General features: G+C 40.7%; 1 protein-coding gene across 1 annotated transcript in view; it reads left to right on the top strand.

Annotated features, from left to right (window-relative positions):
- LOC126416505 (CCR4-NOT transcription complex subunit 6-like) overlaps positions 1–25652 on the top strand; it is a 140272-nt gene that overhangs the window by 39630 nt on the left and 74990 nt on the right. Inside the window, exons 3-4 of the mRNA XM_050084246.1 lie at positions 7445–7599; positions 9791–9942. Of these exons, the coding sequence (XP_049940203.1) occupies positions 7445–7599; positions 9791–9942 (307 nt within the window). The remainder of the gene's footprint in view (positions 1–7444; positions 7600–9790; positions 9943–25652) is intronic.

Below are 25652 nucleotides of genomic sequence, written 5' to 3' on the forward strand. Positions count from 1 at the left end.
TGGGGAGGAGTAAAGGGACAGCGATAGAGAGCAGTAGGAGATGGGCAAACAGGGCAGGCATAGGTAGACAGAGACTTGGCCGAGGAAGAGTTGGACAGTGAAGGGACGAGAAGGATGCAGACTAGTTGAAGACTGGGCAATGCCAGGTGCTTAGATGGTGTTGATACAAAGCTCAACCGTTATCAACACATTTGTAATACTGTTTTCATTAAATAAATAAGGAGGTTAAAAAAGAAAAAAAAAGAAGTGACAGTGGCAATGTACATTCTTGTATCTGCGATAATATAAGTTTTGTTAAATAACATAAATTAGTTTTAACGTTTTATGCCAAACAGTCTCTCTGTGTTATGTTGATATGTAACTTGAACTAATTTTAGACATAAAGTAGAGAAATTAAAGAGCAAAACTCCAAAAATTGCAACGTAATGTTATGGTACCTTGTGGGAAGGAAAAAAAAGGCCACAACCCACTCTTTTGGCTACAGTTCTTGTAGTACCACTCACACCTTCGAAACTTGACAGAAGTTCTCATGCATACCTTGTGGGAAGGAGCAAAGCTGCAGAAAAATTCCTTTTCCCCAGCCCAGGCGAAAGTTTCTTATTCTGCAGGGAATCTGTGCTATGGTGAAGACATTTGTCCCCATTATAGTTTCATCCAGGAGCTGTAGTGCTGCAAGGTGTGTCCCATAGTGCTTAGAGCCATTTGAACTGCTAGGTGTTGGAAGTTTGGATGGTTGGAGCAGTAACAATGCTAACAGCGGAAGGCGAATTCCCCATTTTGAGTCCCCGTCCAGCGCACAGTCACATAGTTTTAAAAAATGATAGGATTCATTCTGGAATCAGACAGTGAGTCTCACATGGAATGCGAGTGCCTCACCTGGCATTCTGCAGTGCGCTGCAGCCTGTTGCTTGGGCGCGACACTGTTGCAGGGGGTGGTTGGCTTCAGTTCAGAACAGAACAGCCAAAGTAGTAGTGACCTTGCAAACAAGTTGGCACTTCGAGATGTTTCACACTCCAGTGTTTTAGTCACTTCATTCAAACTCCACACTTGTTAATACAACAACAGCGTTACGTTGGCAGAACTGACCATCACCCCTGCTCTAACCATGCCATTAGTTGAGCCGAGTAAGGCTCCCAGACTGACGATTGATGCTCAGGGCTAATGGTCCTGCCCCACACTTACAGTCGATGCTCGAGAATTGGTTGAGCAACGTTTCGGCAAACCGCTTGCTTCTTAACTGTATTACGTTTTCACAGACTTGTAAATCTTACTAGGAACCACTAATTAACTGTTGTCAAACAGCTTAGCTCACTGTGCTTTCATTTTTAGAAAAAAATTCCAGGTCGGATATCATGGTGCAGGATTTGTTTTGGACCAGACAGTATCATTAAAACACTTAAAATAAGGAAATGGCAATTTATGCGTATGATGCTCAGAACTTACTAGTTTCCCAAATATACAAGAACTAATGATATCAGCCAGCTCCAGATGTTCTGACGTAAGCTCTGGCTAACTGGAGTGGGGACAAAGCCCAACCAGCACAATCAAAATCCATGAGCATGAGTTCAAATCACCCTTCTTGTGATACTTTTTTCTCTTTCAAAACAGAATGAAAACTGATACCAAATTATTTTATATTATTATTTTAAATAAAATAAATTTTACTGTGTACACGCTTTACAGTCCTTCGATGTTTATTCCTTTAGCCAATTTCAGATCTTCATTATAAAACTGCAACACTGTCACACGCTTTTCGAAACACGTCGACAACTACTTCATCCAGCTGATATCATCAAAATTCATAGCTTTGTGCATGTTCAGTAGTGAGCTGCTAAATTTGATATGATGAATAGCTGAGAAAATTTTTTTCATCAGCCTATGGCATATTACAGGAGAAATAGGTACATGCAGCAAAATGGCTTTCAACTATTTTGTTCGGTGCACATGAATTCTCTAGTCTTCCTGTTTCTGTGTTGCTGACTACTCTCTGACGCAGTGTGAAGGCTTGCGAGGACACTGTGAAAAGAAAATGCTTTGGCTCAACACTTTTTGTCTGTTCTCACCATCACATCACCTTAAAAAAGGGGAGGAGGGGCTAATGAGCTACTGACAAACACTTTTCACCAAAGTTTCTACAACTGCATGCTGAATACTTCCTTCCCTTTGTTGTGATAAAATTTATTTTGTTTACAATAAGACTATATTAATTTTCCGACGTCTTTCATTTTGTTTCCAAAGAGTGAAAAGTATGGCAAGACTTTCAATTTGATGACACACTGCTGTTGATTGTGTCTCGCCTGGAGAGTTGCGTGTGTTAACACACCAATTTCAGGACTCAGGGAGGCTCATCTACCCTCAGTCAGGTCCATGCGGCAGTTAAACGATGAGGAGTAGTGTGCTAGCCACCGTTGTTGGGGTTTTTAGGCAGCTTCCTGCACCTGACTTCGTGAATATTGGGATGTTATGGTACCCACACTATGCACAGACATCTGGGGCATGGAATACACACATTCCATCCAGTGAAGGGAGGGTCAAGATCCAACCACCCTTTATCACCACCAACATTTCCGACTTGAAGACACAGCATGGAGTCCAGGAAAAATGAGACAGTGGTCGATTGTGATCTGAACGCTGGTCCTATAGCTCTGCTAAGTTAGGCTCAGGAAACCCACACTGGATTAAAATCACTGACTATGATTATTCGGACACTGTTAGGCTGTGGGCCTGAAATGTATAAGCAAAATTTCCTTATTTTCAAGTGTTGTAACGATTTGCTTGAAGGTGCTTAGCTGCTTGAGCCCGTTACCCAGTACCTCATAAGGTAATTCATCAGTAGCTTTTTGTATATGCGGTTCCATAGCAGCTGTTCAATTCACAGTACCAGTATATACAAAAGGTATTGTTCTAACAAATGTACCTGTTTGGAAACCTATTCCATTTCTTGACCTGTGACCTCACTTATTTTGGAAGTGGAAGGATAGTCACTTAGCCTCTTTCTCATGAGTTACGTTGGAATGAATTTATGAAATAATTTCTACTGTGTCAATTCATTTTTACTAACATTTAGTGTCATGAGACATTTCGACAACATTGAGTTACGTGTACATTAATCTGAAGTTTGATGAGGTTCATTTGCTAGGTCTGCCAGTCAGGTTATGTAATGAAACATTACCCCGTACACAAAGATACATTTATTTTAGTGTGTACCTTAAGTGAGTTGCACAATTAAATCATTAGTACTGTTATTTACATTGTTGCTGGAAATTTATTTATCTGGCACACAGAGCACTGTAACAAATGCATTTTTACTTAACACTATCACATTCAGATGTTTACATCATTTCAGAGACTCTTAATTGTTAATATACAGCCTCTGACAATAAAATTCAGTGAATAGTCCTGTAACATTAATGTGGATGAACTATGAACTACAGTTTCCTTACTGCCCTTCGAAATAGTCACCTCCCATAACTATGCACTGCTGAGCTCTGTGTTACATGTCCTGTAAACTTTGCACAATGTCTTCCTTTGGGATGGTGTTCAAAAGCCACATCACATTTTGTTGGACGTCAGGAATATCATCAAATATCTTTCCTTTCAAAGCGAGTTTGAGTAATGGGAATAGGAAGAGATCTAGAGGATTGTGATCCGGCGAGTATGGTGGATGTTCAAGTTGCACCAACCCCTTTTTTGCCAGGAACTGTTTGAAGATACTGGCTGTGTGTGGGTGAGCGTTGTTGTGAACAAAAAACCAGGAACCTTGTTGTGTATACTTGGTTCACATCCTGCATAGACGTTTCATGAAACAGGTCAAAATTTCAATGTACCATGCAGCATTCAGTGTCATTCCCACAAGTAAAAATTCCTTGTGGATAATGACTTGACTATCGTAAAAGGTGGTGAGCATCGTTTAGATGCGTGATTTTTTGGCTCTGTGAATGTAGACAGTGGATTTCTTTTTTATTTTATGTGTAGCTGTTGCTTTATTATTATCATTATTATTATTATTATCATCATCATCATCATCATCATCACTACCATTATTCTTTTCTGTGTGATGCCAATAAGTGTGTCATGGTTGCCATTTTCTGCAACTATTTATTTTATCGTGCTGAGTTTTCGTGCTTCACATATTTATCTCTGTTAACTAGTGCTCTGTAGGCAACATATTTTGTGTGTTGTAGGGTGGCAAACATATTTTGTGTGTTGTAGGGTGGCAAACATATTTTGTGTGTTGTCGGGTGGCAAGGTGAGCTGTACACACACACACACACACACACATACACACACACTTAACAAAAGTAAATTATGACTCTACGATGTCGTCCCCCCCCCCCCCCCCCCCCTGCCAAAAAAAAAAAGAGTGCATTACATAATCTAAAAGAGTTGGAAACAAGGATATTAAAACTTTCGTGACAGCACGATAATTACATGCTCATTTTCACATTTACACAATATGCTTTTGCTATCACACTTCAGTAGTGTAAACTATGCACTGAATAATTTCCCCCATCTTACACTCTGGAAGCCACTCTTTAGAGCAGCATGTGTTTCAAGGCCCCTGAAACGAACAAAAAAGGGCAATCAGCAGCAGGATCATTCTTATTATGTAAGACATTACATTAGTTTTCCATTTGTGTTTACAACACCCGCTCCACATTTTCTGGCATTCTGAAGGACCTGCATTGGCCATGTGTATCTATTCTTAGTGTGCTACCAGTTTCCTCCATCTGCCGAACCCAGGACCGAATTGTGTTTGCATTAGGAATGGCATTGTTGTGTGGAATGTTGAACTGTTGCTGAAAAGCTCATTGTGTTGCGATCACAGATCTGTTGTTTTCATAATAAGCACGAAAGGCAAAACCACGATGTGCACTGGTCCAGAAATGGGGTCAACAACTGAACAAAGGCAGACCATGTGCAACTGCCTACCCCCACCACAGCCCCAGTGGTAATCGATAGAAACAGTCAGTTCTGCCGCACCCTGTACTATTTGCTTTCATGTGCTACCTCTGTTTCACTTGTCAGAAAAATACAATCTGCAGTATTGGATATGTTATACATATTACTTGGCTTTTGAGACCTGTTGTTAAAAAGTGTTTTTGCAACTTCAACATAAAAATATTGCTGACGTAATTTGGATCCCTACATCTTTCTCTAAAATTATATTACTGCTATCTTCCCTAACAGACCCTTTGCTATACCCATTTACATATGACCATACAGTCTTGGAAATGTTTTTAGAAGTTGAAATTTGTTTCTGGTAAAATCTGGAGTTAGTTTCTCTTATAACTGTACTATGGACTCTCTCCTTCTTGTTATATGTGCCAATGTTAGTCGTAGTTGTGTTTATCCAACACTTTTCAGTGCTAGTTTTAGATTCTCCTTCGGTTTTATAATATCTAAGGTGATCCATTTCCTAGTAACTCCCATATTTAGACTTCTGGATACAATAGGACAAGCAATATTTATGTAATAACTTAGTGTTGAGCAAAAATATTCCCATCTTTCCTCAACATAATCTATGGAGTGTGTTTCCTTCCCGTCTTCTATCTTTAGTAATGTTTGTATTTTATGCAAATTTTCTGGTTTTAGCTATCTAGATTCTAGCAGAATTTTTTCACAGTTAACATTTATTCCTGATCTTTCAAGAATTTGCCTAGTCTGATATACTAGTGTTTATTACTTAACTGTTTATGTGGTCTGAGGAATATTAGTAATTACATTTATTGATAATTGCACCTACTATATTTGAACCTATTGCTTGACCTTTATGTGGTATGTAAATTTTGTTATTAAATGTGAAATAGTTGTTTACAGTACTGGTTCAAGCAGGTCCCTGAATTCAACAGTTTATGACAATGAGAGCTTTTTATGTTTTAGAAGATTTGACCTAATGACTTTGAATGATACTGGGATGGGTATGTTGTGTTTAGGTTTGTAATGTCACACAATATTAGTTGGATGTAATGGCAGTGTTGATGTCTTTAATTTCCCCAGTTAGCTGCTGACTATTTTTTACTGATTTGTTTCATATGTTTTTACTCATATATGTCTTGGCTATTATTTGCTTCCTGGGTCCACAGTGGATCTAGTGACGCAATCTCCTTTGTGTATTTTTGGTGGTGATTTTGTCTTTGATGCCTGAGAAATGATAATATTGCTATACTTTCTCTTACAGTAAGTTAGCAAGCAATGTTTGTTCTTCAGCTGTGATTTGAGCTTTGTCTGAAATACTTTTGGGGGATCTTTTTGTATTTCAGTAATGTTCTCAGTGAATAAATCCAATGTTTTCCTTATGAATTCTTCTTCCTCCATTTTATGCAATGTTCCGTTTGTCTGCCTGGGGTAAGTATATCTTCGAGTGTTCTTCTGTCCTCTTGGTGGGCATTGTAACGTGCTTCTTGTCTGTTTACCTCAGTAGTTATGGCTGTCAGTGCCTTCTGAGCCATAACAGTCATTTTGTTATTTCTCAGCTTTGCTGTATCTGCAAAATTTTTTTGTTGCAGCAATATCATCTTTCTTAAGGGAATGTGATGGTGAGAATGGACAAAAAATGTTGAGCCAGTTCATTTTCTTTGTATAGTATCATTGCAAGCCTTCACACTGTGTCGGAATGTACTTTTGGCTGTTCATCATGGCAAATATTGCAGCTCGCAACTGAACATGCACAGAACTATGGATTTTCATGGTATCAACTGGGTGAAGTAGTTGTAGATGTATTTCAAAAAGTGCGACAGTGTTGATTTTGACTGTGGTGGTTGAACTCGGTCACAGCTCCAGTTAGCCAGAGCTTATGTAAGGAACTCGGAATGTGTCCTCCTGGCTGGCTGCCCTTCTGTGGCTGTGCTGGTGAACAGTAGGCATTATGCACACATGGCACGAACTCACTTGTGACAGTTTATGTTCTGACAAAACTTGTATCTCACATGCTGAAAGCCTTCCAGTTAGTGAGGGTCATTATTCTAAGGTCACATTACCCACCATTTGTATATCCGGGCCAGATGTCTTCTGCCTGTCTGTGACAGTGTTCTTCATATGAGTTGAAATAAAGTATGTCCAGGAGAAACATTCTCTACAGTGGACAGTGTGTGACATGGCAAGACAAACACCGAGCGAGTTGGCTGAGACAGTGGTAAGTGGTAATAAGGCGTAGGACTCACACTCACGAGGACAGCAGTTCAAGTTCCCATATGGCCATCTCGATTTAGGCTTTCCACGATTTCCCTAAATTTCAGAGCAAATACAGGAATGATTCCTTCAAAAGGACACCATCGATTACCTCGCCTGTCATTCCCCAATTTGAATCTCGTCCTCCATCTCTAATGGCATGGTCAATCCAAATCGCAATCTCGGTTGCCTGCTGTTTCTAGGTAGACAAAAGATGAAATTTCCGTATGTTATGTGTATGTGTGTCATTGATTCCTGCGTACTTACCTGCAGGAAGTGGAGACAAACCAGTTCTACAGCTTCTTCCTGCCACAACTCAAGATGGATGGCTACGATGGCATCTTCTCACCCAAGTCGCGTGCCAAGACCATGACAGAGAACGAACGCAAGTTCGTCGACGGCTGCGCCATCTTCTACCGCACTGCCAAGTGAGTACCTAACGTGTGCTACCTGCTAGCTGCAGCTATTACCTTGCTATACACTGGCATGCAAACGGCTGGGCAGGGTGTCAGCTGGAGTGGCGAAGTGCTCGTTGCCTCGCAGCCCAGTCCCTTGACAGTGAGATTGAGCCTACAGACATTTCGCCCGGCACGGCTCAGCTCGGTACAGGAGTCCTCTCAGTTTGAATGGCTGAAACATGTGAGAAACGACTGTAAAATACAGAAATATGCTTATTGTACAACCCATTACCTAAATGATCATCAAGTAATTTAGCTGTAACACACTGCACTGTCCTGCAGTTGATGTTTGATGGTCAGCAAATGTAAAGATTACAGCAGTGTCAGATGCTGAAGAAATGATACCTCATACCAGATGATGTCACTATTCATGTATGTCTCTAGACATTTTCTTCTTTGAAAATGACATCTTTTAAACAACTGCTGCGAGCACTTACAACAGAAAGTTAATATATATCTTAACATAAGCAGCAGCACGTAGTGTCATATTTCGAAGCATACATGTTGGTGTGTTGTCGTATGTTCCTCCTTTACTCACTATTGAGGTGCAAATGAGAGTTTCAGTGAATTGGTTGGAACACAGTGGAATGGAACAGCTTGTGGCAATGGTCTAATGTGATCACTGTGGCTTTTAATGTCGGACTACGGCAGCATGGATACATTGAGTATGATGTACTGTGTCCCTGTGTTGCCCTTGTCAGGTGTGTGTGCTGTTCCTGGCTGCTTTGTTTCAGTCACTTCATTGGAAATCCACAGTTGAACCCACAGAGACACTGCAGTGCCTCTTTTGGGGAATATGTGATACTGCATGTGTTAATATATATCATTCCAAGTAAATGCTTAGCTTGTTAGCTGGACAATGCCTCCCTTTTGTGACACTTGTGACTGTTTCTCCAGCAACTTGTACTTGTGCAGTCTGTAGATTTGTTCATCTTCAAACATCAACTGTACACGAATGCAGACTTTTACAGATCAATTACATTTGTGACTAGTGGAACAGGCACATAACCATATTTAAAAATAATTTCTATTCTCTCATGAAGTAATTTTCTGGAGGCACTCGTTATGCACAGCACGACCAGTGTGTTGCAGTCCTAGGTGCCAGGGAAAGCCTGGGAATGTAGACTGAGTGACATGCAGTCTGAGCCTAGCGAAGTGTTTTCTGACTGCTGCACTTGCCATGGTCCAATTACTGCAGTTTAGTGTCATGGTACAACCTGATCTAGTCAGTTCCCTTCATCTAGCACATCTCTCAGCAAAATTTCTTGCTTTGTTTCAGAAACTTGTCAGACTGTCCTTGCACAAAAATCACATATTATTTTCGCATCTCGAGTACTGAGACTTGTCCCTGATACTGGATGTCATTGATATTTGAAGTTTTCTCTGAAATCTCAGAGAACTATGTGACAGGATGATTAGTCATTAGTCGACAGTATTATCTCCTCTTGGTAAGCATTTGAGTATCGTCGACACTATGTTAATCCGTGTTTCCTTCATCCGTTATAATACCTGTGAGTATATTACCGTGGGGGTATTTATTTCAAATGGACATCTATGCAGAAGTGCTGTGAGGTTGAAAGTTGTAATGCGGCATTTACGCTGCACTCGATTTTAGAACAGTGAAGCCCAGATACCTGAATCCAGTATGAGAGTTGCACAAGTTAGTATAATAAATAGGACATTTACTGAATTTTACATTGGTGCTTGTCAGAACATGATAATAATATTGAAAAGGAAAAACAGTTCCTAGGTTCTGCAAAATTTTGCAGAAAATTAGGAACTGTTCCTTCTTTATAATATAAATAGGTCAGTCAGTACATCAAAATTTTGCACAGATGACACACACAAAGTAATCGGGTCTGTTGCTGATGGCCGTTGTCCGGTGTGGCGTGGGATGACTGGGGTGGTCGCTAGGTCCCCTGATTTGGATTAAGTGTGGGCCATTGTGCTGGTGGTCTGTTGAGTAACAGTTATTTGCAGGTGACTTGGCTTCATTGATGGCAGGTGTCTTTATATGCCACACTGTAATTTGATGTAACGCTTATGCAGATGAGAATAGTTATCTGACATGTATGTGCCATAATACCTGACCTTGCATTTACACATACATTTTCCCATTCCAAGTGTAAGCAAACTAAAATATGTTACTGACTTCTTTCAGATTTACCTTGATAAAGGAGCACTTGGTGGAATTCACGCAGCTGGCGATGGCCAATGCGGAGGGCTCAGACAACATGCTGAACCGTGTCATGCCAAAAGACAACATTGGACTAGCAGCCCTTCTGCACACCAAGGAGGCTGCCTGGGACAATGGTGAGTTTCATTTCTGCCCCCTTCCATTCACTCGTGTGAAAAGTCTAACAGTTAACAGAATTATAAACCTTATCTTCCTTGAAAGATGCTGGACAATTTCAACATTCCAAATGGGAATATGGGAAAAATTAGTACTTGTGCAAAGAGGTCACAGACCAGAACACTTTTGTCTAAGAAGTTTCTTTGTTTTTTGCTGTCATCAAAATTCTCTTCCTGGTAACGCAGCATCTCTCACTTGGAACAGGTGTGGACTGCTGGCACAAGATACTACTTGTGGTTCTTGACTGTTAGTTCCATTACCTGTTTCTAACAAGAGATGTTTCTGCAGTATATTGTCAAGTTTTCTGTGGTATGGGTTTATGGTAACAGTTCATGTATGGCATATTCTAAAAAAGAGGCATGTGACATGCTTACAGTACTCGAAAAATGTTGCCAAATTTATGTACAAGTAGAATGGGTTTGTGCAGAGATATAACAAGGATGAAATTTACAGTGAGTGGATGCACAGATTGGTAATAGTGACAAACAGGTTGGAAGAGCTTTGTGAAGTTTGGAAGGTAGGTGATGAGGTACTGGCAGAATTGAAGCTGTGAAGATGGGCCGTGAGTCATGCTTGGGTAGCTCTGTTGGTGGAGCGTTTGCCCGCAAAAGGCAAAGGTCCCACATTTGAGTCTCAGTCCATCACACAGTTTTAATCTGCCAGGAAGTTTCATATCAGCACACACTCTGCTGCAGAGTGAAAATCTCATTCTATCAAGTTGGTAGATATGTCAAGGATGATAGAAGTGCACATAGTCTTGGTGCAGTAAAACTTACCCCCATATCTGTCTACATGAAGAACAGAATGTGATTCTAGGGTGAACAGAAATGCCTCTTGTGGAGAACTGCTTGCTCCCAGACACAGAGATAATTCAGAAAACTCAAAAATACTACTGCACAAGATGAAACATGTTTTGAGTTCTTATCACTGTAAACTGAAACAGTAAAATGTGATATTTCATAATAATTTGATACAAGTATTAGAACAGCTAACAAAGTTTGCTCAAAGTTACAGTCTAAGAAAAAGTTCTTTCCTCACTGCAACAAATCCTCAAGATTGTCGAAGCTTTACAGAATCTCAAAATTTAGCATGAAGTTCAATGTGAGATGCATTTGATAGTTTCCAAAGAACACCAGTGTCAATACTCAATCAATATCTTCAGTGTGCGATAACAATGGTGATGTTATCGATGATAGTGCCACTAAAGCAGCGTTGCTAAACATGGTTTTCCAGAATTCGTGCACAAAAGAAGACAAAGAAATATTCCAGAATTTGAACAACTACCAACATGAGTAACTTAGAAGCAGATATCCTTGGTGTAGCAAAGCTGCTTAGAACTCTTAAGAAAGGCATGGCTTCCAGTTCAAATTGCTTACCTGTCAGGTTCCTTTCAGAATATGCTGTTACGATAGCTCCATACTTAGCAGTCATTTATACCCACTCTCGCATGTAGAATGATCTGTATCCAAAGACTGGAAAGTTGCACAAGTCACACCACCAGCCAAGAAAGGTAACAGGAATAATTTTCTGAATTATAGATCCATATCACTACGTTGATTTGCAGTAGGAGTTTGGAATGTATGTGTGCTTGAATGTTATGAATTGCCTTGAAGAAAATTATTTATTGACAAATAGGCAACACAAACTCAGAAAATATTTTTCTAGTAAAGCACAACTAGCTCCTTATTCCATGAAGTAATGAGTACTACTGACAGTGGACATCAAATTGATTCCATATTGTTACATTTACAGGAGACTTTTGACACTGTTACTCACAAGTGACTTCTAATTAAATTGTGTGCTAGTGAAGTATTGTCTCAGTTATGAGATAGGGTTTTTGATTTCCTGTTGGAATGGTCACAGTTCATAATAATTGATGGAAGATCATTGAGTAAAACAGAAGGAATATCTGGCATTTCCCAAGGAAGTGTTAGAGGCCCTCTGTTGCTCCTGATCTACATCAATGATTTAAGAGACAATTGTGAGCGGCCTACTTAGATTGTTTGCAGATGATGCTGTCATGTACATCTACATCTACATCTACATCCATACTCCGCAAGCCACCTGATGGTGTATGGCGGAGGGCAACATCATAGAAAGACATCAGGTGATCAAAACAAATAGCAAATTGATTTTTGAGAAGATTGGTGCAAAAAGTGGCAATTGACTCTAAATGATGAAAAGTGTGAAGTCATCCACATGGGCATCAAAGGAACCCACTAAATTTCACTTACCTAATAAATCATACAAATATAAGGGCTGTAAACTCAAGTAAATACTGAGGTATTACAATTAAGAATAACTTAAATTGGCATATTCACATAGATAATGTTATGGGGAAAGCAAAAGGAAGACTGAGATTTATTTGGCAGAGCACTTAGAAAATGTAACAGGTCTACTAAAGAGACTGCTTACTTTATATGTGTCCACCCTCTTCTGGAGGATTGCTGTGTGATGTCGGATCAACATCAGATGGGACTGATGGAGGACACCAAGAAAGTTCAAAGAAGGGCAGCTTGTTTTATATTATTGGAAATAAGGGAGAGTGAGTGCTGGGGATATGATATATGAATTGGAGTGGCATTTATTGAAACAAAGGCATTTTTCACTGTAGCAGGACCTTCGTGTGAAATTTTGTTTGCTAACTTTTTCCTCAGAGTGTGAAAATGTTTTGTTGGTGTCCACATGCATTGAGAGAAATGATCATTATAACAAGAGAAATCAGAGCTCGCATGGAAAGATTTAAGTGTTTATTTTTCCTGTGTGCTGTTCAAGAGTGAAACGGTAGAGAAGAAGCTTAAAGGTGGTTCAATGAAATCTCTGCCAAGCACTTAATTGTGAATTGCAGAGTAATTGTATAGATGTAGATTTTTTTTAAAAAAAAAAAAAAAAAAAAAAAAAAAAAAGACTTCAATTATCATTCAATTGTTTTTACTCATCTCAAGTGTTGTTAAAATTGTCAGCTTCAGGATGCGGTTATGATGCACACACGCGCGCGCGCACACACACACACACACACACACACACACACACAAATCGTTAGACCCAAAGGACCAGTTTTGGGAGCCCTTTTCAATAATACTACATTTTTCCATGATTGAAGTTTCAAGTTTAGTTTGTTATCTTCATTTTACAGCAGCTTCCAGCCAATGTAAGGTTCACAGTTGTTTTTGCCCTTACCAGTTTACCTATAACAGATTCTACCCCAGAAATAATAGGCACATTGTTTCCAAAAAAAATTGTGCCTATGGAAGGGCTCGTGAACAGTCAACTTCACAATTACATCTCTAGTGTGTTACACGGCTCCAGCAAGTGTTACTGTTTGCATATTGTAATTACCAGCTCCCTGGGCTACATCAGTTTCAGGCAGTGTTCTGTTATTGATGTCTAACATGAGAAATTATAACAAATCTTAAAATGGTTAACCTAAGAAAGCCAAGTACAATGACACAAGAAGGCAGACAAAAAAGTTAACAAGCAAATAAATATAATAAATTAATTAAAATATGGAGAGAGAGAGAGAGAGAGAGAGAGAGAGAGAGAGAGAGAGAGAGAGAGAGAGAGAGAGTGCTACATATTTACAGGATGAACATTAATAAAACCGACAAATTGCAAGGATGTGACTGGAAATGGAGGAAAAAAGGTCCTATGAACATATGTGCAAAAATGCCATGGTAGAGGGCACTAACGAATGAAAGTCCCTTGTGTGTTGCAGGCTGTGTGATTGAGACAGTGTACTGTAAGCAGCAGAATGGTCTGGTATTCATGTTGGAAACAAACAGAGATGGTGTCTGTGTACCGCCAAGCAGATGGGATCGGTGGAGAGGCAGCACAGCTATACAAAAACAAGTACCCTCACAGGCACCGACTGTATCACACAACATTTCAAGCCCTTTTTGGGCATTTGTATGATCACAGGTCCCTCCAGACAGATGAACACGCAGGGATGTGGCGGACTGTGCGTATGTCAGATCTGGACGACCCGGTTCAACAGGATATTGAGGTGAACCGTAGTGCAAGCTCCAGGCAAGTGCCCCGCCAACACGGTGTAAGCTAAAGTACGATTATGTGTTTCCTGCACGAAAACTGATACTATCCCTGTCACCTGCGACAAGTGCATGGATTAGTAACAGCAGATTTCCCTATATGGGAAGGATTTTGCCGATGGTTTGTGCACCGGCCATCACAATTATGTGATTTCTGTCATCAATCCTCTTTACCAATGAAGCAGCCTTCACCAGATCTGGCATCATAAATCTACATAATCATCATTTACGGGCTGCAGATTATTCTCAGGGAATGGCTGTGGTGTCCCATCAGCATCAGTTCAGCATCAGTGTGTAGGCAGAGATTCTTGCTAACCACATACTTGGACTGTTTGTTATTCGACAGTGCATTGATGGAGGAATGTGCCTGGACTTCCTACAGAATACTATGCACGGGCTGCTTGAGAAAGTTTCTTTGGCAATATGACAGGTTATACGGTTTCTACAGGATGGAGCATCACACTACTTCCGCATTACATTTCGCAGGGTGGTTGTTGGAGAATATTCAGAGGATGTGTTATACATACAGTCTTGTGAACAATGATAAAAAATTGTATCCACTAATCAGTCATCTACAAAAATGCTGTGAGGCCTGAATAATTTTAGTTTCCATATGAATCCTACCTAATTCATTTTGCTGTATTTGGAATCTCATGTCTTCTGTTTTATCCAGTCAAATAACTTCATATTCAAGATATTTATGTGTATTACTAATGCCTACCAATATAGATTTTATATTGGTATTACCTATAGCTTGTCTCCATTCTCTTTTGTAATGTATTATGCCTCTGTAAATTATTATATGCACTGTTCTTTTCTCTCTGTTTCTTTTGGTCCTGTGCCAGTTATGACCTTTCCACTTAAGTTGCTGTACTCTTTAGATTATGGTATTGGCACTTAACTATACTTGGCAGAGCATTGGCTAATTTTGAGCCTGAATTTTTGAAGATCCTTTTCATGAAATGGTATTATTTGGCTGCTAATATATGAGCTCTGTTCAGAAAAATTTGGAACATTGTCCACAAAATTTTTCTGTTCTTACTTTTCACTTATTGTTCGTTATCTCCTTTGAAATAGAGCACAACTGATACACCTCTCTGAACACTGTTTTTCCACTTCTGGAAGAAGTCTCGGTATGCCTCTTGCTGGATAGGACGAAACACTGTCTGCGAATTTTTTTTTAGCTCCTCTATCACTGTAAATCTTCTTCCTGTCAATGGGTTTTCAACTTTGGAATGCATCGGTCTCGAGAGTACGGAGGATGAAGCAGCACAGTAATTTCATTTTTTGTGCAATAGTCATGCATGAGCAGGGATGAATGTGTGGCTGTGTTATCGTGATGCGATTTCAGGCCATTTTCCATCTCACATTTTCTCACAGGTGCTGCAACATATCCTGATAGTACCATCGATTAACAGTTTGTCTCTTGACAAAAACTCATGATGCACTAATCATTCAGAGTCAACGAAAACTATCAGAACGACTTTGACATTTGATCTGATGAGCTTTTTTTGGTTGTGGAGAACCTTTCCCAACGTATTGTGAAGGTTGAACCTTGGTCTCAACATCATAATCATAGACCCATATCTTGTCACCAGTTATGATTCTCTTGAGGAATGTCTCATTCTCATTTGCGCGATCCAGAAGCTTTTTACATTTTTATTTTCATTTTGGATGTTTCTAAAAAAAATTCTGATGAAAATATGCATTAGCTAGTGAGAAGCTGTTCCTAAATAATTTGATTGGAATGCTTGGGGCCTGTTTAGACAATTTGTTATGTATTTTGATTGCCGTGTACATATAGTTGTTAATAGTTTTTGCTAGTCATTTTTGTGTTAATAGCAGAGAAGTACAGGTTATTATATTACAGTAATTTCTTTGATTTGTTACAAATAAAGTAGATGGTTTGGCAAATCAGTATATTCAGTCAGATGTTGATAAGATTTTCAAGTGGTGCAAAGACTAGCACCTTGCTTTAAATGTTCAGAAATGCAAAATTGTGTACTTCGTAAAAAAAGTGGTAGTAGGCTTTGATTATAATATCCAAGTTTAACAGTTGGATTTGCTCAATTCATTCAAATACCTGAGTGTAACATTTTGCAGGGATTTGAAATGGAACAATGACAGAGGCTTAGTCATAGTTAAAGCATGTGGTATGATAGTAGGGCAATGCAGTAAGTATACAAAGAAGACTGCTAGATTACTCTGTGACACATCCTAGAATATTGCTCAAGTGTGTGGGACATGTACCAAATAGGACTACCAAGGATATTGTATGTATACAGAAAAGGACAGCACAAATGGTCACAGGTTTGTTTAACCCATGAGTGAGTGTCATAGAGATGCTGAAAGAACTGAACTGACAGACCCTTGAAGATACATGCAAACTACCCCGAGAAAGCCTACTTACAAAGTTTCAAGAACCACCTATAAATTATGACTCATCGGGATATACTGTAATCCCATACATATCAAACACATAGGGCTCTTAAGGACAGGATTAGATTATTTACAGAGCATACAGAGGCATTTAAATACTCATTCTTCCCATGCTTTGTAGGTGGACACACTGGGAAAAAAGACACCAATAACTGGTACAGTGGGAGGTACTCCCTGCCATGCACTTCAAAGTGGTTTGCAGAGTATGAACATAGCTGTAGCTGTAGCTGCATGTATAGCCTGTTCAAAAAGTGGTAAACAAATTCTGATTGGTAGTGCAGGAGTGGAGGAAGCAGGAAGCAGGAAGCAGGCTCCACCCACTGACTCCCAGTTCATAGGCTGGCAAGGGGGGAAGGTAACAAGCCACTCACTGCTGGCACTATGCTTGAGCTCATGTATCAGTCAACGTAGGCCAAGAAAAAAAGATAAAAAAGAAAAAAGAGAAAATTAACCACAAGGAATTATCCATGTGGAACAAGAATAGGTCTGTGTGATGTACATGTGCAGAAAAACGAACGATTACAGTTTCCACAAAGCTGTATGATTTATTCAAGAGTAAGAGCTTTACAAATTGAGCCTGTTCGTAATGCACTGTGCCATGTCTGGGCCTTGTGTAAGCAGTAATTTCACTTGGCATTGATTGATACAGTTTTTGGATGTCCTCCTGAGAGATATTGTGCCAAATTCTGTCCAATTGGCATGTTAGATCATCAAAATCTCAAGATGGTTGCAGGGCCATGCCCATAGTGCTCCAAATGTTCTCAACTGGGGAGAGATCTGGCAACTTTGTTGCGTAAGGTAGCATTTAGCAAGTATCAAAGACAAACAGTAGAAGCTATTGTTCTGTGCGGTCCAGCATAATTTTGCTGAAATTCGAGCCCAGGATGGGTTGCCATGGAGGGCAATGAAACAGGATGTAGAATATTGTTGATGTATTGCTGTGCTGTAAGGATGCTATGGATGACAACCAAAGGGTCCAGCTATGAAAAGAAATGGTCACCCTAGATGATCACTCCTGTTCGTCAGGCTGTGTGGTGGGTGACAGTCAGGTTGGTATGCCACCGATGCCCGGGGCATCTTCAGACGTGTCTTCGGCCTAGAATGTCGTCGACTGGAGTAGAACTGTCTTAAGTTATCAGACCCAATTCCAGCTGAACACTGGTGACCAGAAAAGACTTGTCTGGGCAGGGCCCTCCAACGATCTTGGGATTTTGATGATCTAACCTGGCATTTCGACAGAATTTGGCATGATATCTCTCAGGAGAACATCCACAGTTCTGTCAATTAATGGTAACCTGAATAACTCTTTGCATAAGAGCTAGAGGTCGACCAATGCATTATTGACTTGCTCAATTTGTCAAGCTCTTTCTCTGAAATAAATCATTCGATTTTTCTGAAACTGTAATCATTTGGATGCTGTACAAGTACATCATATCTGCAGATTTACATCCTGTTCACATAATTCCTTCGTAGTGCATCATTAGAGTGTATTACATGTGGCACTGAGAACCGTATGTCAGTGGCTACAAATTGTGCGTCTATGAAAGTAAAAACAAACATGAGCATAACAAAAGCTTACAGGATTTGTGAAATCAAAATCGATACTTTAATTCTGAATGAATTGATAGTATTTGTTGCTACTAATTCCCTGACAGTTCTCATAGAAAACTAAAAATTAAAAAGAGCCAGTAGTAAAACAGCTGTGATGTTACTGGCTATCTAAGTTTAATCAAGATAGAGTATTTATGTGGCTGCTTCCCTGCTGGCTCATTTAAGTTCTACACTGAAATGCAAGCACCAGTGAATAATGTCTTCATGCTTAGCAATCAGGATATTATTCTGCACTTTTTCCATGTGACTCCCATGCACAACAAAATATTTCTCAGAGCTGTGATACCAAAAGTCTAGCCAATCCTTTCTTCTATGGTTGGTCAAGACTGGAAGCAGTCTGCTGCACCAAGTAGAAGTCTTTGATTGGTTGTGTAATGACATCCCTGTCGAAGTTATCCAACTGGATTTTCCCTGCGGATCTCTTCCTAATTGAAAAAAGAATTTTAAAACAGTCAGTAGTTAGGATTGCATTCTAACAAGGAGAGATCCCCAGGCAAGAGGCTGGCATTTTGAAATAACCTTTATGGCTGTGTAGGTTAGGGTCCCAGGTATCGCACCATGGAGCCACAACTAATTGAATGAAAATAATGATGACAGTGATTTCTATAAAGATGTAAGAAAAATTGACATGTGATTGGACCCCTAGCCACTAACTTCAACACAGCGGCGAAGTAACTAAACCAATATGTTACAGTTAGGGTACAGAAATTAATTTTGTTGTTGAATCGATAGTCATCTAGGGGATCGTAGAAAATTCTTCTTTGTGGATTACGTGCAGATGAGGAGCCACCAGGGTAAACCATTACAACATACGATATAATACCCGGGATCCAAGCCCACACAACCACATACATGGTTTCAAAATGTTGATTCCACCATTGGGGACATCTCCCTCATAGGGGAAGAGTACCACGAGTATCTACAATTAATAACAGTGCTTTTAAACAAACAAATAAAGTGAGAATTTAAAGTAATTTGAACAGAGGAAAAGACAGTTTCAGCTCAAAGCGCCGTCAGACTGAAAAAAATTCGATGTAACCGCTATTTGACTGTATATTACCATATTTATCTTTGAAAACAATAAATTTTTGACAGAATAATTGAATTGGAGAGATAAAATTATCTACTCACAAAGTGAAGCTTTTGGAGCCAGTGGCTTCTTTGTCAGGCAGAACCATTAAAGAGGAGTGAAGGAAAATGACTGAAGAGGTCTAGGACAAGGGGTAGATTTAAGGGAAAGACACCCAGAACTGCAGGTCAGGGGAGACTTACCACATGGGGTGAGAAGGAAAGACAGATTGTGGAAGACTGCATCAATGAAATTTGAAAATCTGAGAGCATAAAAGTGGGAGACAGGGTAATATGCAGGTGAGAGGTTACTGCTTAAACATCATGCATGAGTTAAGAAGAGTGAAAAGCTAAGTGTATTGTATGTAACAGAGGTGGGAGGGGGTGGTGGAAAATAGACAGGTAAGACAATGAAAGATGCAGAAAACTAAAACGGAGTGAAGAAAAGAGTAGTTATTGTGAAGAAATGCTGAGACAGAAGCAATTAATGTAAATTAAGGCCAGGTGGGTGGCGAGAATGGAGGACATGTTGTAGCGTTAGTGGCCAGCCACCTGGTGTCCGAGGGAAGACTCCAGATGGTGCGTGTGGTGAAACAGGCGCCAATGTCACAACTGCCATGTTGTAAAGGATGCTCTGTGACAGGATATTACGTGTTGCCAGTGTACACCCTCTGCTTATGCCCATTCATAATTTGATGGTAGTCATCCTGATGTAAAAGGCCAAACAGTGTTTACATAACAGCTGATATGTAATCTGGTGTTTCACAGGTGGCTCTCCATTTGACAATATATGTTTTGCCAGTTACAGGGCTGCTGTAGATGTGGGTAGGAGGGTGTATGGGGCAAGTCTTGCAGTGGGGACGGTCACAGGGGTAGGCACCACAGGGTAGGGAAATGGGAGCAGGAGCGTTGGGTCTGAAAAGAATACTGGGAGGGCGACAAAAAGCTATTCTGGTGTGGTGGGCAAAATTTCAAACAGAATGAACCTCATTTCAGGGCACGAGTTTAGGAAGGCATGGCCTTGTCGAAGTAGCTGATTAATACATTCCAGACCAGGATAATACTGAGTCACCAGTGGTGTGCTCTGAAGCTGTTTTTGGAGTGATCAGCAGTACCAGGATTGGATGTGATGACCTGGGCAGTTTGCTTTTGAACGAGGCTGGTGGGGTAATTACATGCAGTGAAGGCTGGCGGGCGAATGGTGATGTATAGCTGTAAAGTGTCTGCATCCAAACAAATATATTTGCCTTGAATGCCAAGGCTATATGGGAGGGAATGTTTGACATGGAAAGGATGGCAACTGTCAAAATGTAAGTACTGTTATTTGTTGGTAGGTTTAATGTGGACGAAGTGTGTATCTGGCATTTGTTGAGGATGAGATTTTTTGTATTGATTTGGGGGAAGAGACCAAACAGTGAGGTCATCAGGCTCGTCGGGTTAGGGAAGGGTGGGGAAGGAAGTCGGCCGTGCCCTGTGAAAGGAACCATCTCGGCATTTGCCTGAAACGATTTAGGGAAATCACAGAATACCTAAAGCAGGATGGCCAGATGCGGGATTGAACTGTCATCCTCCCGAGAGGATGAGATCGACATCAATGAAACTGGCATGGGATTCAGAACAGGACCTTGTGAAATTTAACTGGGAGAAGGTATTCAGAGATTCCAGGAATTTTAACAAGTCAGCCTCACCATGAGTCAATATGGTAAAAATGTCATCAATGTACCTATACCAAACCAGGGGCTGAAGGCTTATGGAACCCAGGAAATGCCCTCCAAGTGACCCCTGAAAAGGTTGGTGTAGGAAGGAGCCATCTTGGTTCTCATGGCCATACTCATGATCTGTTTGTATGTCTGCCCCTCAAAGGTGAAGTAGTTGTTGGTAAGTATAAAGTTGATGGTGTATAGGGAGGCTGTCATAGGTCTGGAATCAGGCGGGCGCTGACTGAGGAATTGTTCAGCAGTAGATAGACCATGTGCATGGGGGATGTCGGTATAGAGGGAGGTGGCATCAATGGTGCAATGGTGACAAGCAAGGTGTGTGGTGGGAGTGGGATGGACATGAATTTCAGATGATCAGCTAAGGCAGATATACATTTGGTGGGTGCTTTGAAGCCAGTAAGTATAGGATTGCCCTGATGATTTGGTTTGTGGATCTTAGGAAGAAGATATAAGGTGGGGGTGTATGGTTTGGGTGGGGTGGGAAGTTCTATGGATCGGGGTGTTAGTCCTTGTGAGGGGCCTGAGTTTTCTAGGAGGGACTGCAGGTCAGTTTGAATCACAGGGATGGGATCTTGATGGCAGACGCTGTGTGTAGAGGTGTCACCAGCTGGTGTAGACCGTCAGTAACATACTCCTTTCAGTTAAGTACTACAGTGGTAGATCCTTTGTCTACTGAGAGGATAATGATGAGGTCATCAGCTTTTAGGGAATGTAGAGCCTGGAGTTCTGCAGAGGACAGGTTAGGTTCATGTTGTAGGGACCTGAGGAAGGAATGTGAAGCAATGCTGGATATCAGGAAGTCTTGGAAGGCTTGTAAGGGATGATTTTGAGGTAGTGGTGGTGGATCAAGTTGGGATCATGGCCTGAAATGTTCAGGGCAGGGTTCAATGTCAGATTTGCTGTTGGAAAGGTTTTGGGATTGGGTGCTGCAAATTGACATTTCCAATTGATATTACGTGTGAAGGGAAGTAGTTCCTTCATGAAAGCAGCATGCTCAAATGCAGGTTTAGAGCTGAAAATGAGACCCTTATATAATACAGATAATTCAGAAGAGGAGAGTGATTTAGATCAGAGGTTAAGGATACTGTACTGTTATGGCTGGTTCTTGTGATTATGGGTTATTCTTGGTCTGGGTGGCAGTGGTGATGGCTGTGGGATGTTAAGATTAGCCAAGCTCGGTTTGTAGGAGAAGAGTAGTGATTGACGGTGTGGCTGTTTAGGGAGCCACAGAGGGCAGGAAGGAATATACCTGTGTTCAGGTAGTTTAGGAGAAGGTGGGATAGCTTCTTGAGGTGAAATCTGGCATGTTGTTGCAGTTTGAAGTCGGTTTGGTGGATGATACCATCCAAGGAAACATGAGGGGCAGATAACTGCAGGATTTTGTAGAAGGAGAGAAGTCTGGTGGTGTGGAAAGTGGCTGATGAGCCATACATGCCACAGATAAGTGGGTGAGAGCAAGAGATTTCTGTACTTGGAACTCACTGACCTGTTAAAATTCCTGGAAACTCTGGATATCTTCTCCCAGTTAAATTTCACATGGTCTTATTCTGAATCCATGCCACTTTCCTTGATATTGATCTCGTCCTCAGCAAGGGCGAACTACACACTTCCATCCACATTAAACCTACCAACAAACACCAGTACGTGCTTTTTGACAGTTGCCATCCTTTCCTTGTCAGATGTTTCCTCCTATACAACCTTGGCATCCGAGGCAAATGTATTTGTTCAGATGCAGACTCTGTACAGCAATACACCACCATTCTCACATCAGCCTTTACTGCGCGTAATTACCCCACCAGCCTTGTTGAAAAGCAAAATTTTTAGGCCATCACATCCAATCCTGGTACTGCTGACCCCACCAAGAAACAACTTCGGAGCACCACTCGTGACTCACTGTTATCTGATCTGGAAAGTATTAATCAGCTACTTCAACAGGACCATAATTTCCTAGAATCATGCCCTGAAATAAGATCCATTCTGTCTGAAATTTTGCCCACCACACCTAGAATAGCTTTTTGTCACCCTCCCAGTATTCTTGTCGGACCCAACGCTCCTGCTCCCAACCCCTATCCCATGGCGCCTACCCCTGTGACGATCCCCACTGCAAGACTTGCCCCATGCACCCTCCTTCCACCATCTACAGCAGCCCTGTAACTGGCAAAACGTATACTGTCAAAGGGAAAGCCATTGTGAAACGAAACGTCATATACCAGCTGTTATGTAAACACTGTTCGGCCTTTTACATCAGCATGATTACCACCAAATTATCAATTAGTATGAATGGGCATAAGCAGAGGGTGCACACTGACAACACGTAATATCCTGTCACAGAGCATGCTTCACAAAATGGCAGTTGTGACATTGGCGCCTGTTTCACCACACGCGCCATCTGGATTCTTCCCTCAGACACCAGGTGGCCACTAACGCTAAAACATGTCCTCGGTTCTCGCCAGCCACCTGGCCTTAATTTACATTAATTGCTTCTGTCTCAGCATTTCTTCACAATAACTACTCTTTTCTTCACTCCGTTTTAGTTTTCTACATCTTTCACTGTCTTACTCGTCTATTTTCCACCACCCCCTCCCATCTCTGTTACGTAAAATACACTTAGCTTTTCACTCTTCTTAACTCATGCATGATGTTTAAGCAGTAATCTCTCACCTGCATATTACCCTGTCTTCCACCTTCAAGCTCTCAGGTTTTCAAATCTCATCTGACGCATTCCCCAACAATCAGGCTTTCCTTCTCATCCCGTGCGTTAAGTCTCCACTGACCCATGGTTCTTGGTGACTTTCCTGAAAACTACCCCTTGTCCTAGACCTCTTCAGTCTTTTCCCTCACCCGTCTTCCTTCGTCTTCAATCCTTCTGCCTGAAGGAGGAGCTGTTGACTCCGAAAGCTTGCCTTGTTACAACCTTCTTTTGTGTTTGTGTTCTGCTGCTGCCTGGTGAGTAGACTTTTTATCTATTCAATTAAATTGTTCTATATTTATCTTCTGTAATATCTAGATTTCAGTTGTTATATGATTATCAAGTACATTGCTAAAAGCTGGAACGTGCAAATATTATTTATTTATTTATTTACACCTCTATTTTGTAGGACCATATTGAGGAGGAAATCTGAAAGGTCATGGAAAATGTCAGTGCATGAAATTACAGCATAAATGTAATAATAGAAAAAGTAAAATGTTCATGAATCTAAAAAATGTGAAGCCATAATTTTAAGTAAATGCAATCAACAATATAACAGCGCATGGATTACTGCAAAGATTTTTGAATTCTTGTGGTAGCTTGTCAAAAATCGATGCAGCAGTATACTACACACCTTTCTGCAAAAAAAAAAAAAAAAATAAGGAAGTCTGTTCCAAACACAGCTTTTATTTCTGCTGAGTATTAACTGAATGGAAGCTACTAATTCTTGGGAATAAGCTGATATTGTTAAAAAGAAATGACAGTAAAGAATATGAAACTTCCTGGCAGATTAAAATTGTGTGCTGGGCCGAGATTTGAACTCGGGACCTTCGCCTTTTGCAGGCAAGTGGTCTACCAACTAAGCTACCCTACCACGCCTCACGACCTGTCCTCACAGCTTCAATTTCACCAGTACTTTGTCTCCTACCTTCCAAACTTCACAGAAGCTCTTCTGCGAACCTTGCAGAACTAGCACTCCTGGAAGAAAGGATATTGTGGAGACATAGCTTAGCCATAACCTAGGGGATGCTTCCAGAATTATATTTTCACTCTGCACTGCAGAGTGTGCTGATATGAAACTTCCTGGTAGATTAAAGCTGTGAGGATGGGTCGTGAGTTGTGCTTGGGTAGCTCAGTTGGTGGAACACTTGCCAACAAAAGGCAAAGGTCCCGGAGTTCGAGTCTCGGTCCAGCACACAGTTTTAATCTGCCAGGAAGTTTCATATCAACGTGTACTCCACTGCAGAGTGAAAATTTCATTCTGGAAGCATCCTCTAGGCTGTGGCTAAGCCATGACTCCACAATATCCTTTCTTCCAGGAGTGCTTGTTCTGCAAGAGATTCTGTGAAGTTCGGAAGGTAGGTGATGAAGTACTGGCAGAATTGAAGCTGTGAGGACGGATCATGAGTCCTGGTTGGGTAGCTCAGTTGGTAGAGCACTTGCCCGTGAAAGGCAAAAGTCTTGAGTTCGAGTCCTGGTCCAGCACACAGTTTTAATCTACCAGGAAGTTTCATATCAGTGTGCACGCCACTGCAGAGTGAAAATTTCACTCAGTAAAGAATATATATACTAAGAGGCCAATGTCAAAATACCCAGACTAGTGAACAGGGGTGACAAGAGGTTTGCGAACTTACATCACTTATTGCCCGAACTGCCCATTTCGGAGCCAAAAATATCCTTTTAGAATGGAAAGAGTTACCCCAAAATATAATACCATATGACATAAGCGAATGATAATAAGCAAAGTAGACTAATTTTCTTGTCGGAATGATCACTTACTTCAGATACCATTCAAATAGTAAAAATGGCAGCATTAAGTCTTTGAACAAGATTCTGAAGGTGGGCTTTGCACAACAGTTTACTGTCTATCTGAAAACCTAGAAATTTGAACTGTTCAGTTTCACTGTTAAAATGCCCATTCTGTGACATTAAAAGGTCGGGTTTTGTTCAGTTGTGTGTTAGAAATTGTGAAAACTGAGTCTTACTATGATTTAGCATTAGTTTATTTTCTAAAAGCCATGAACTTATGTCATGAACTGCACTATTTGAAACAGAACCAATGTTCCACACAACATCCTTTACTACCAAGCTATTGTCAT

Source organism: Schistocerca serialis, chromosome 8 (genome assembly GCF_023864345.2).
Source record: "Schistocerca serialis cubense isolate TAMUIC-IGC-003099 chromosome 8, iqSchSeri2.2, whole genome shotgun sequence".
NCBI classification, from domain to species: Eukaryota; Metazoa; Arthropoda; class Insecta; order Orthoptera; family Acrididae; genus Schistocerca; species Schistocerca serialis.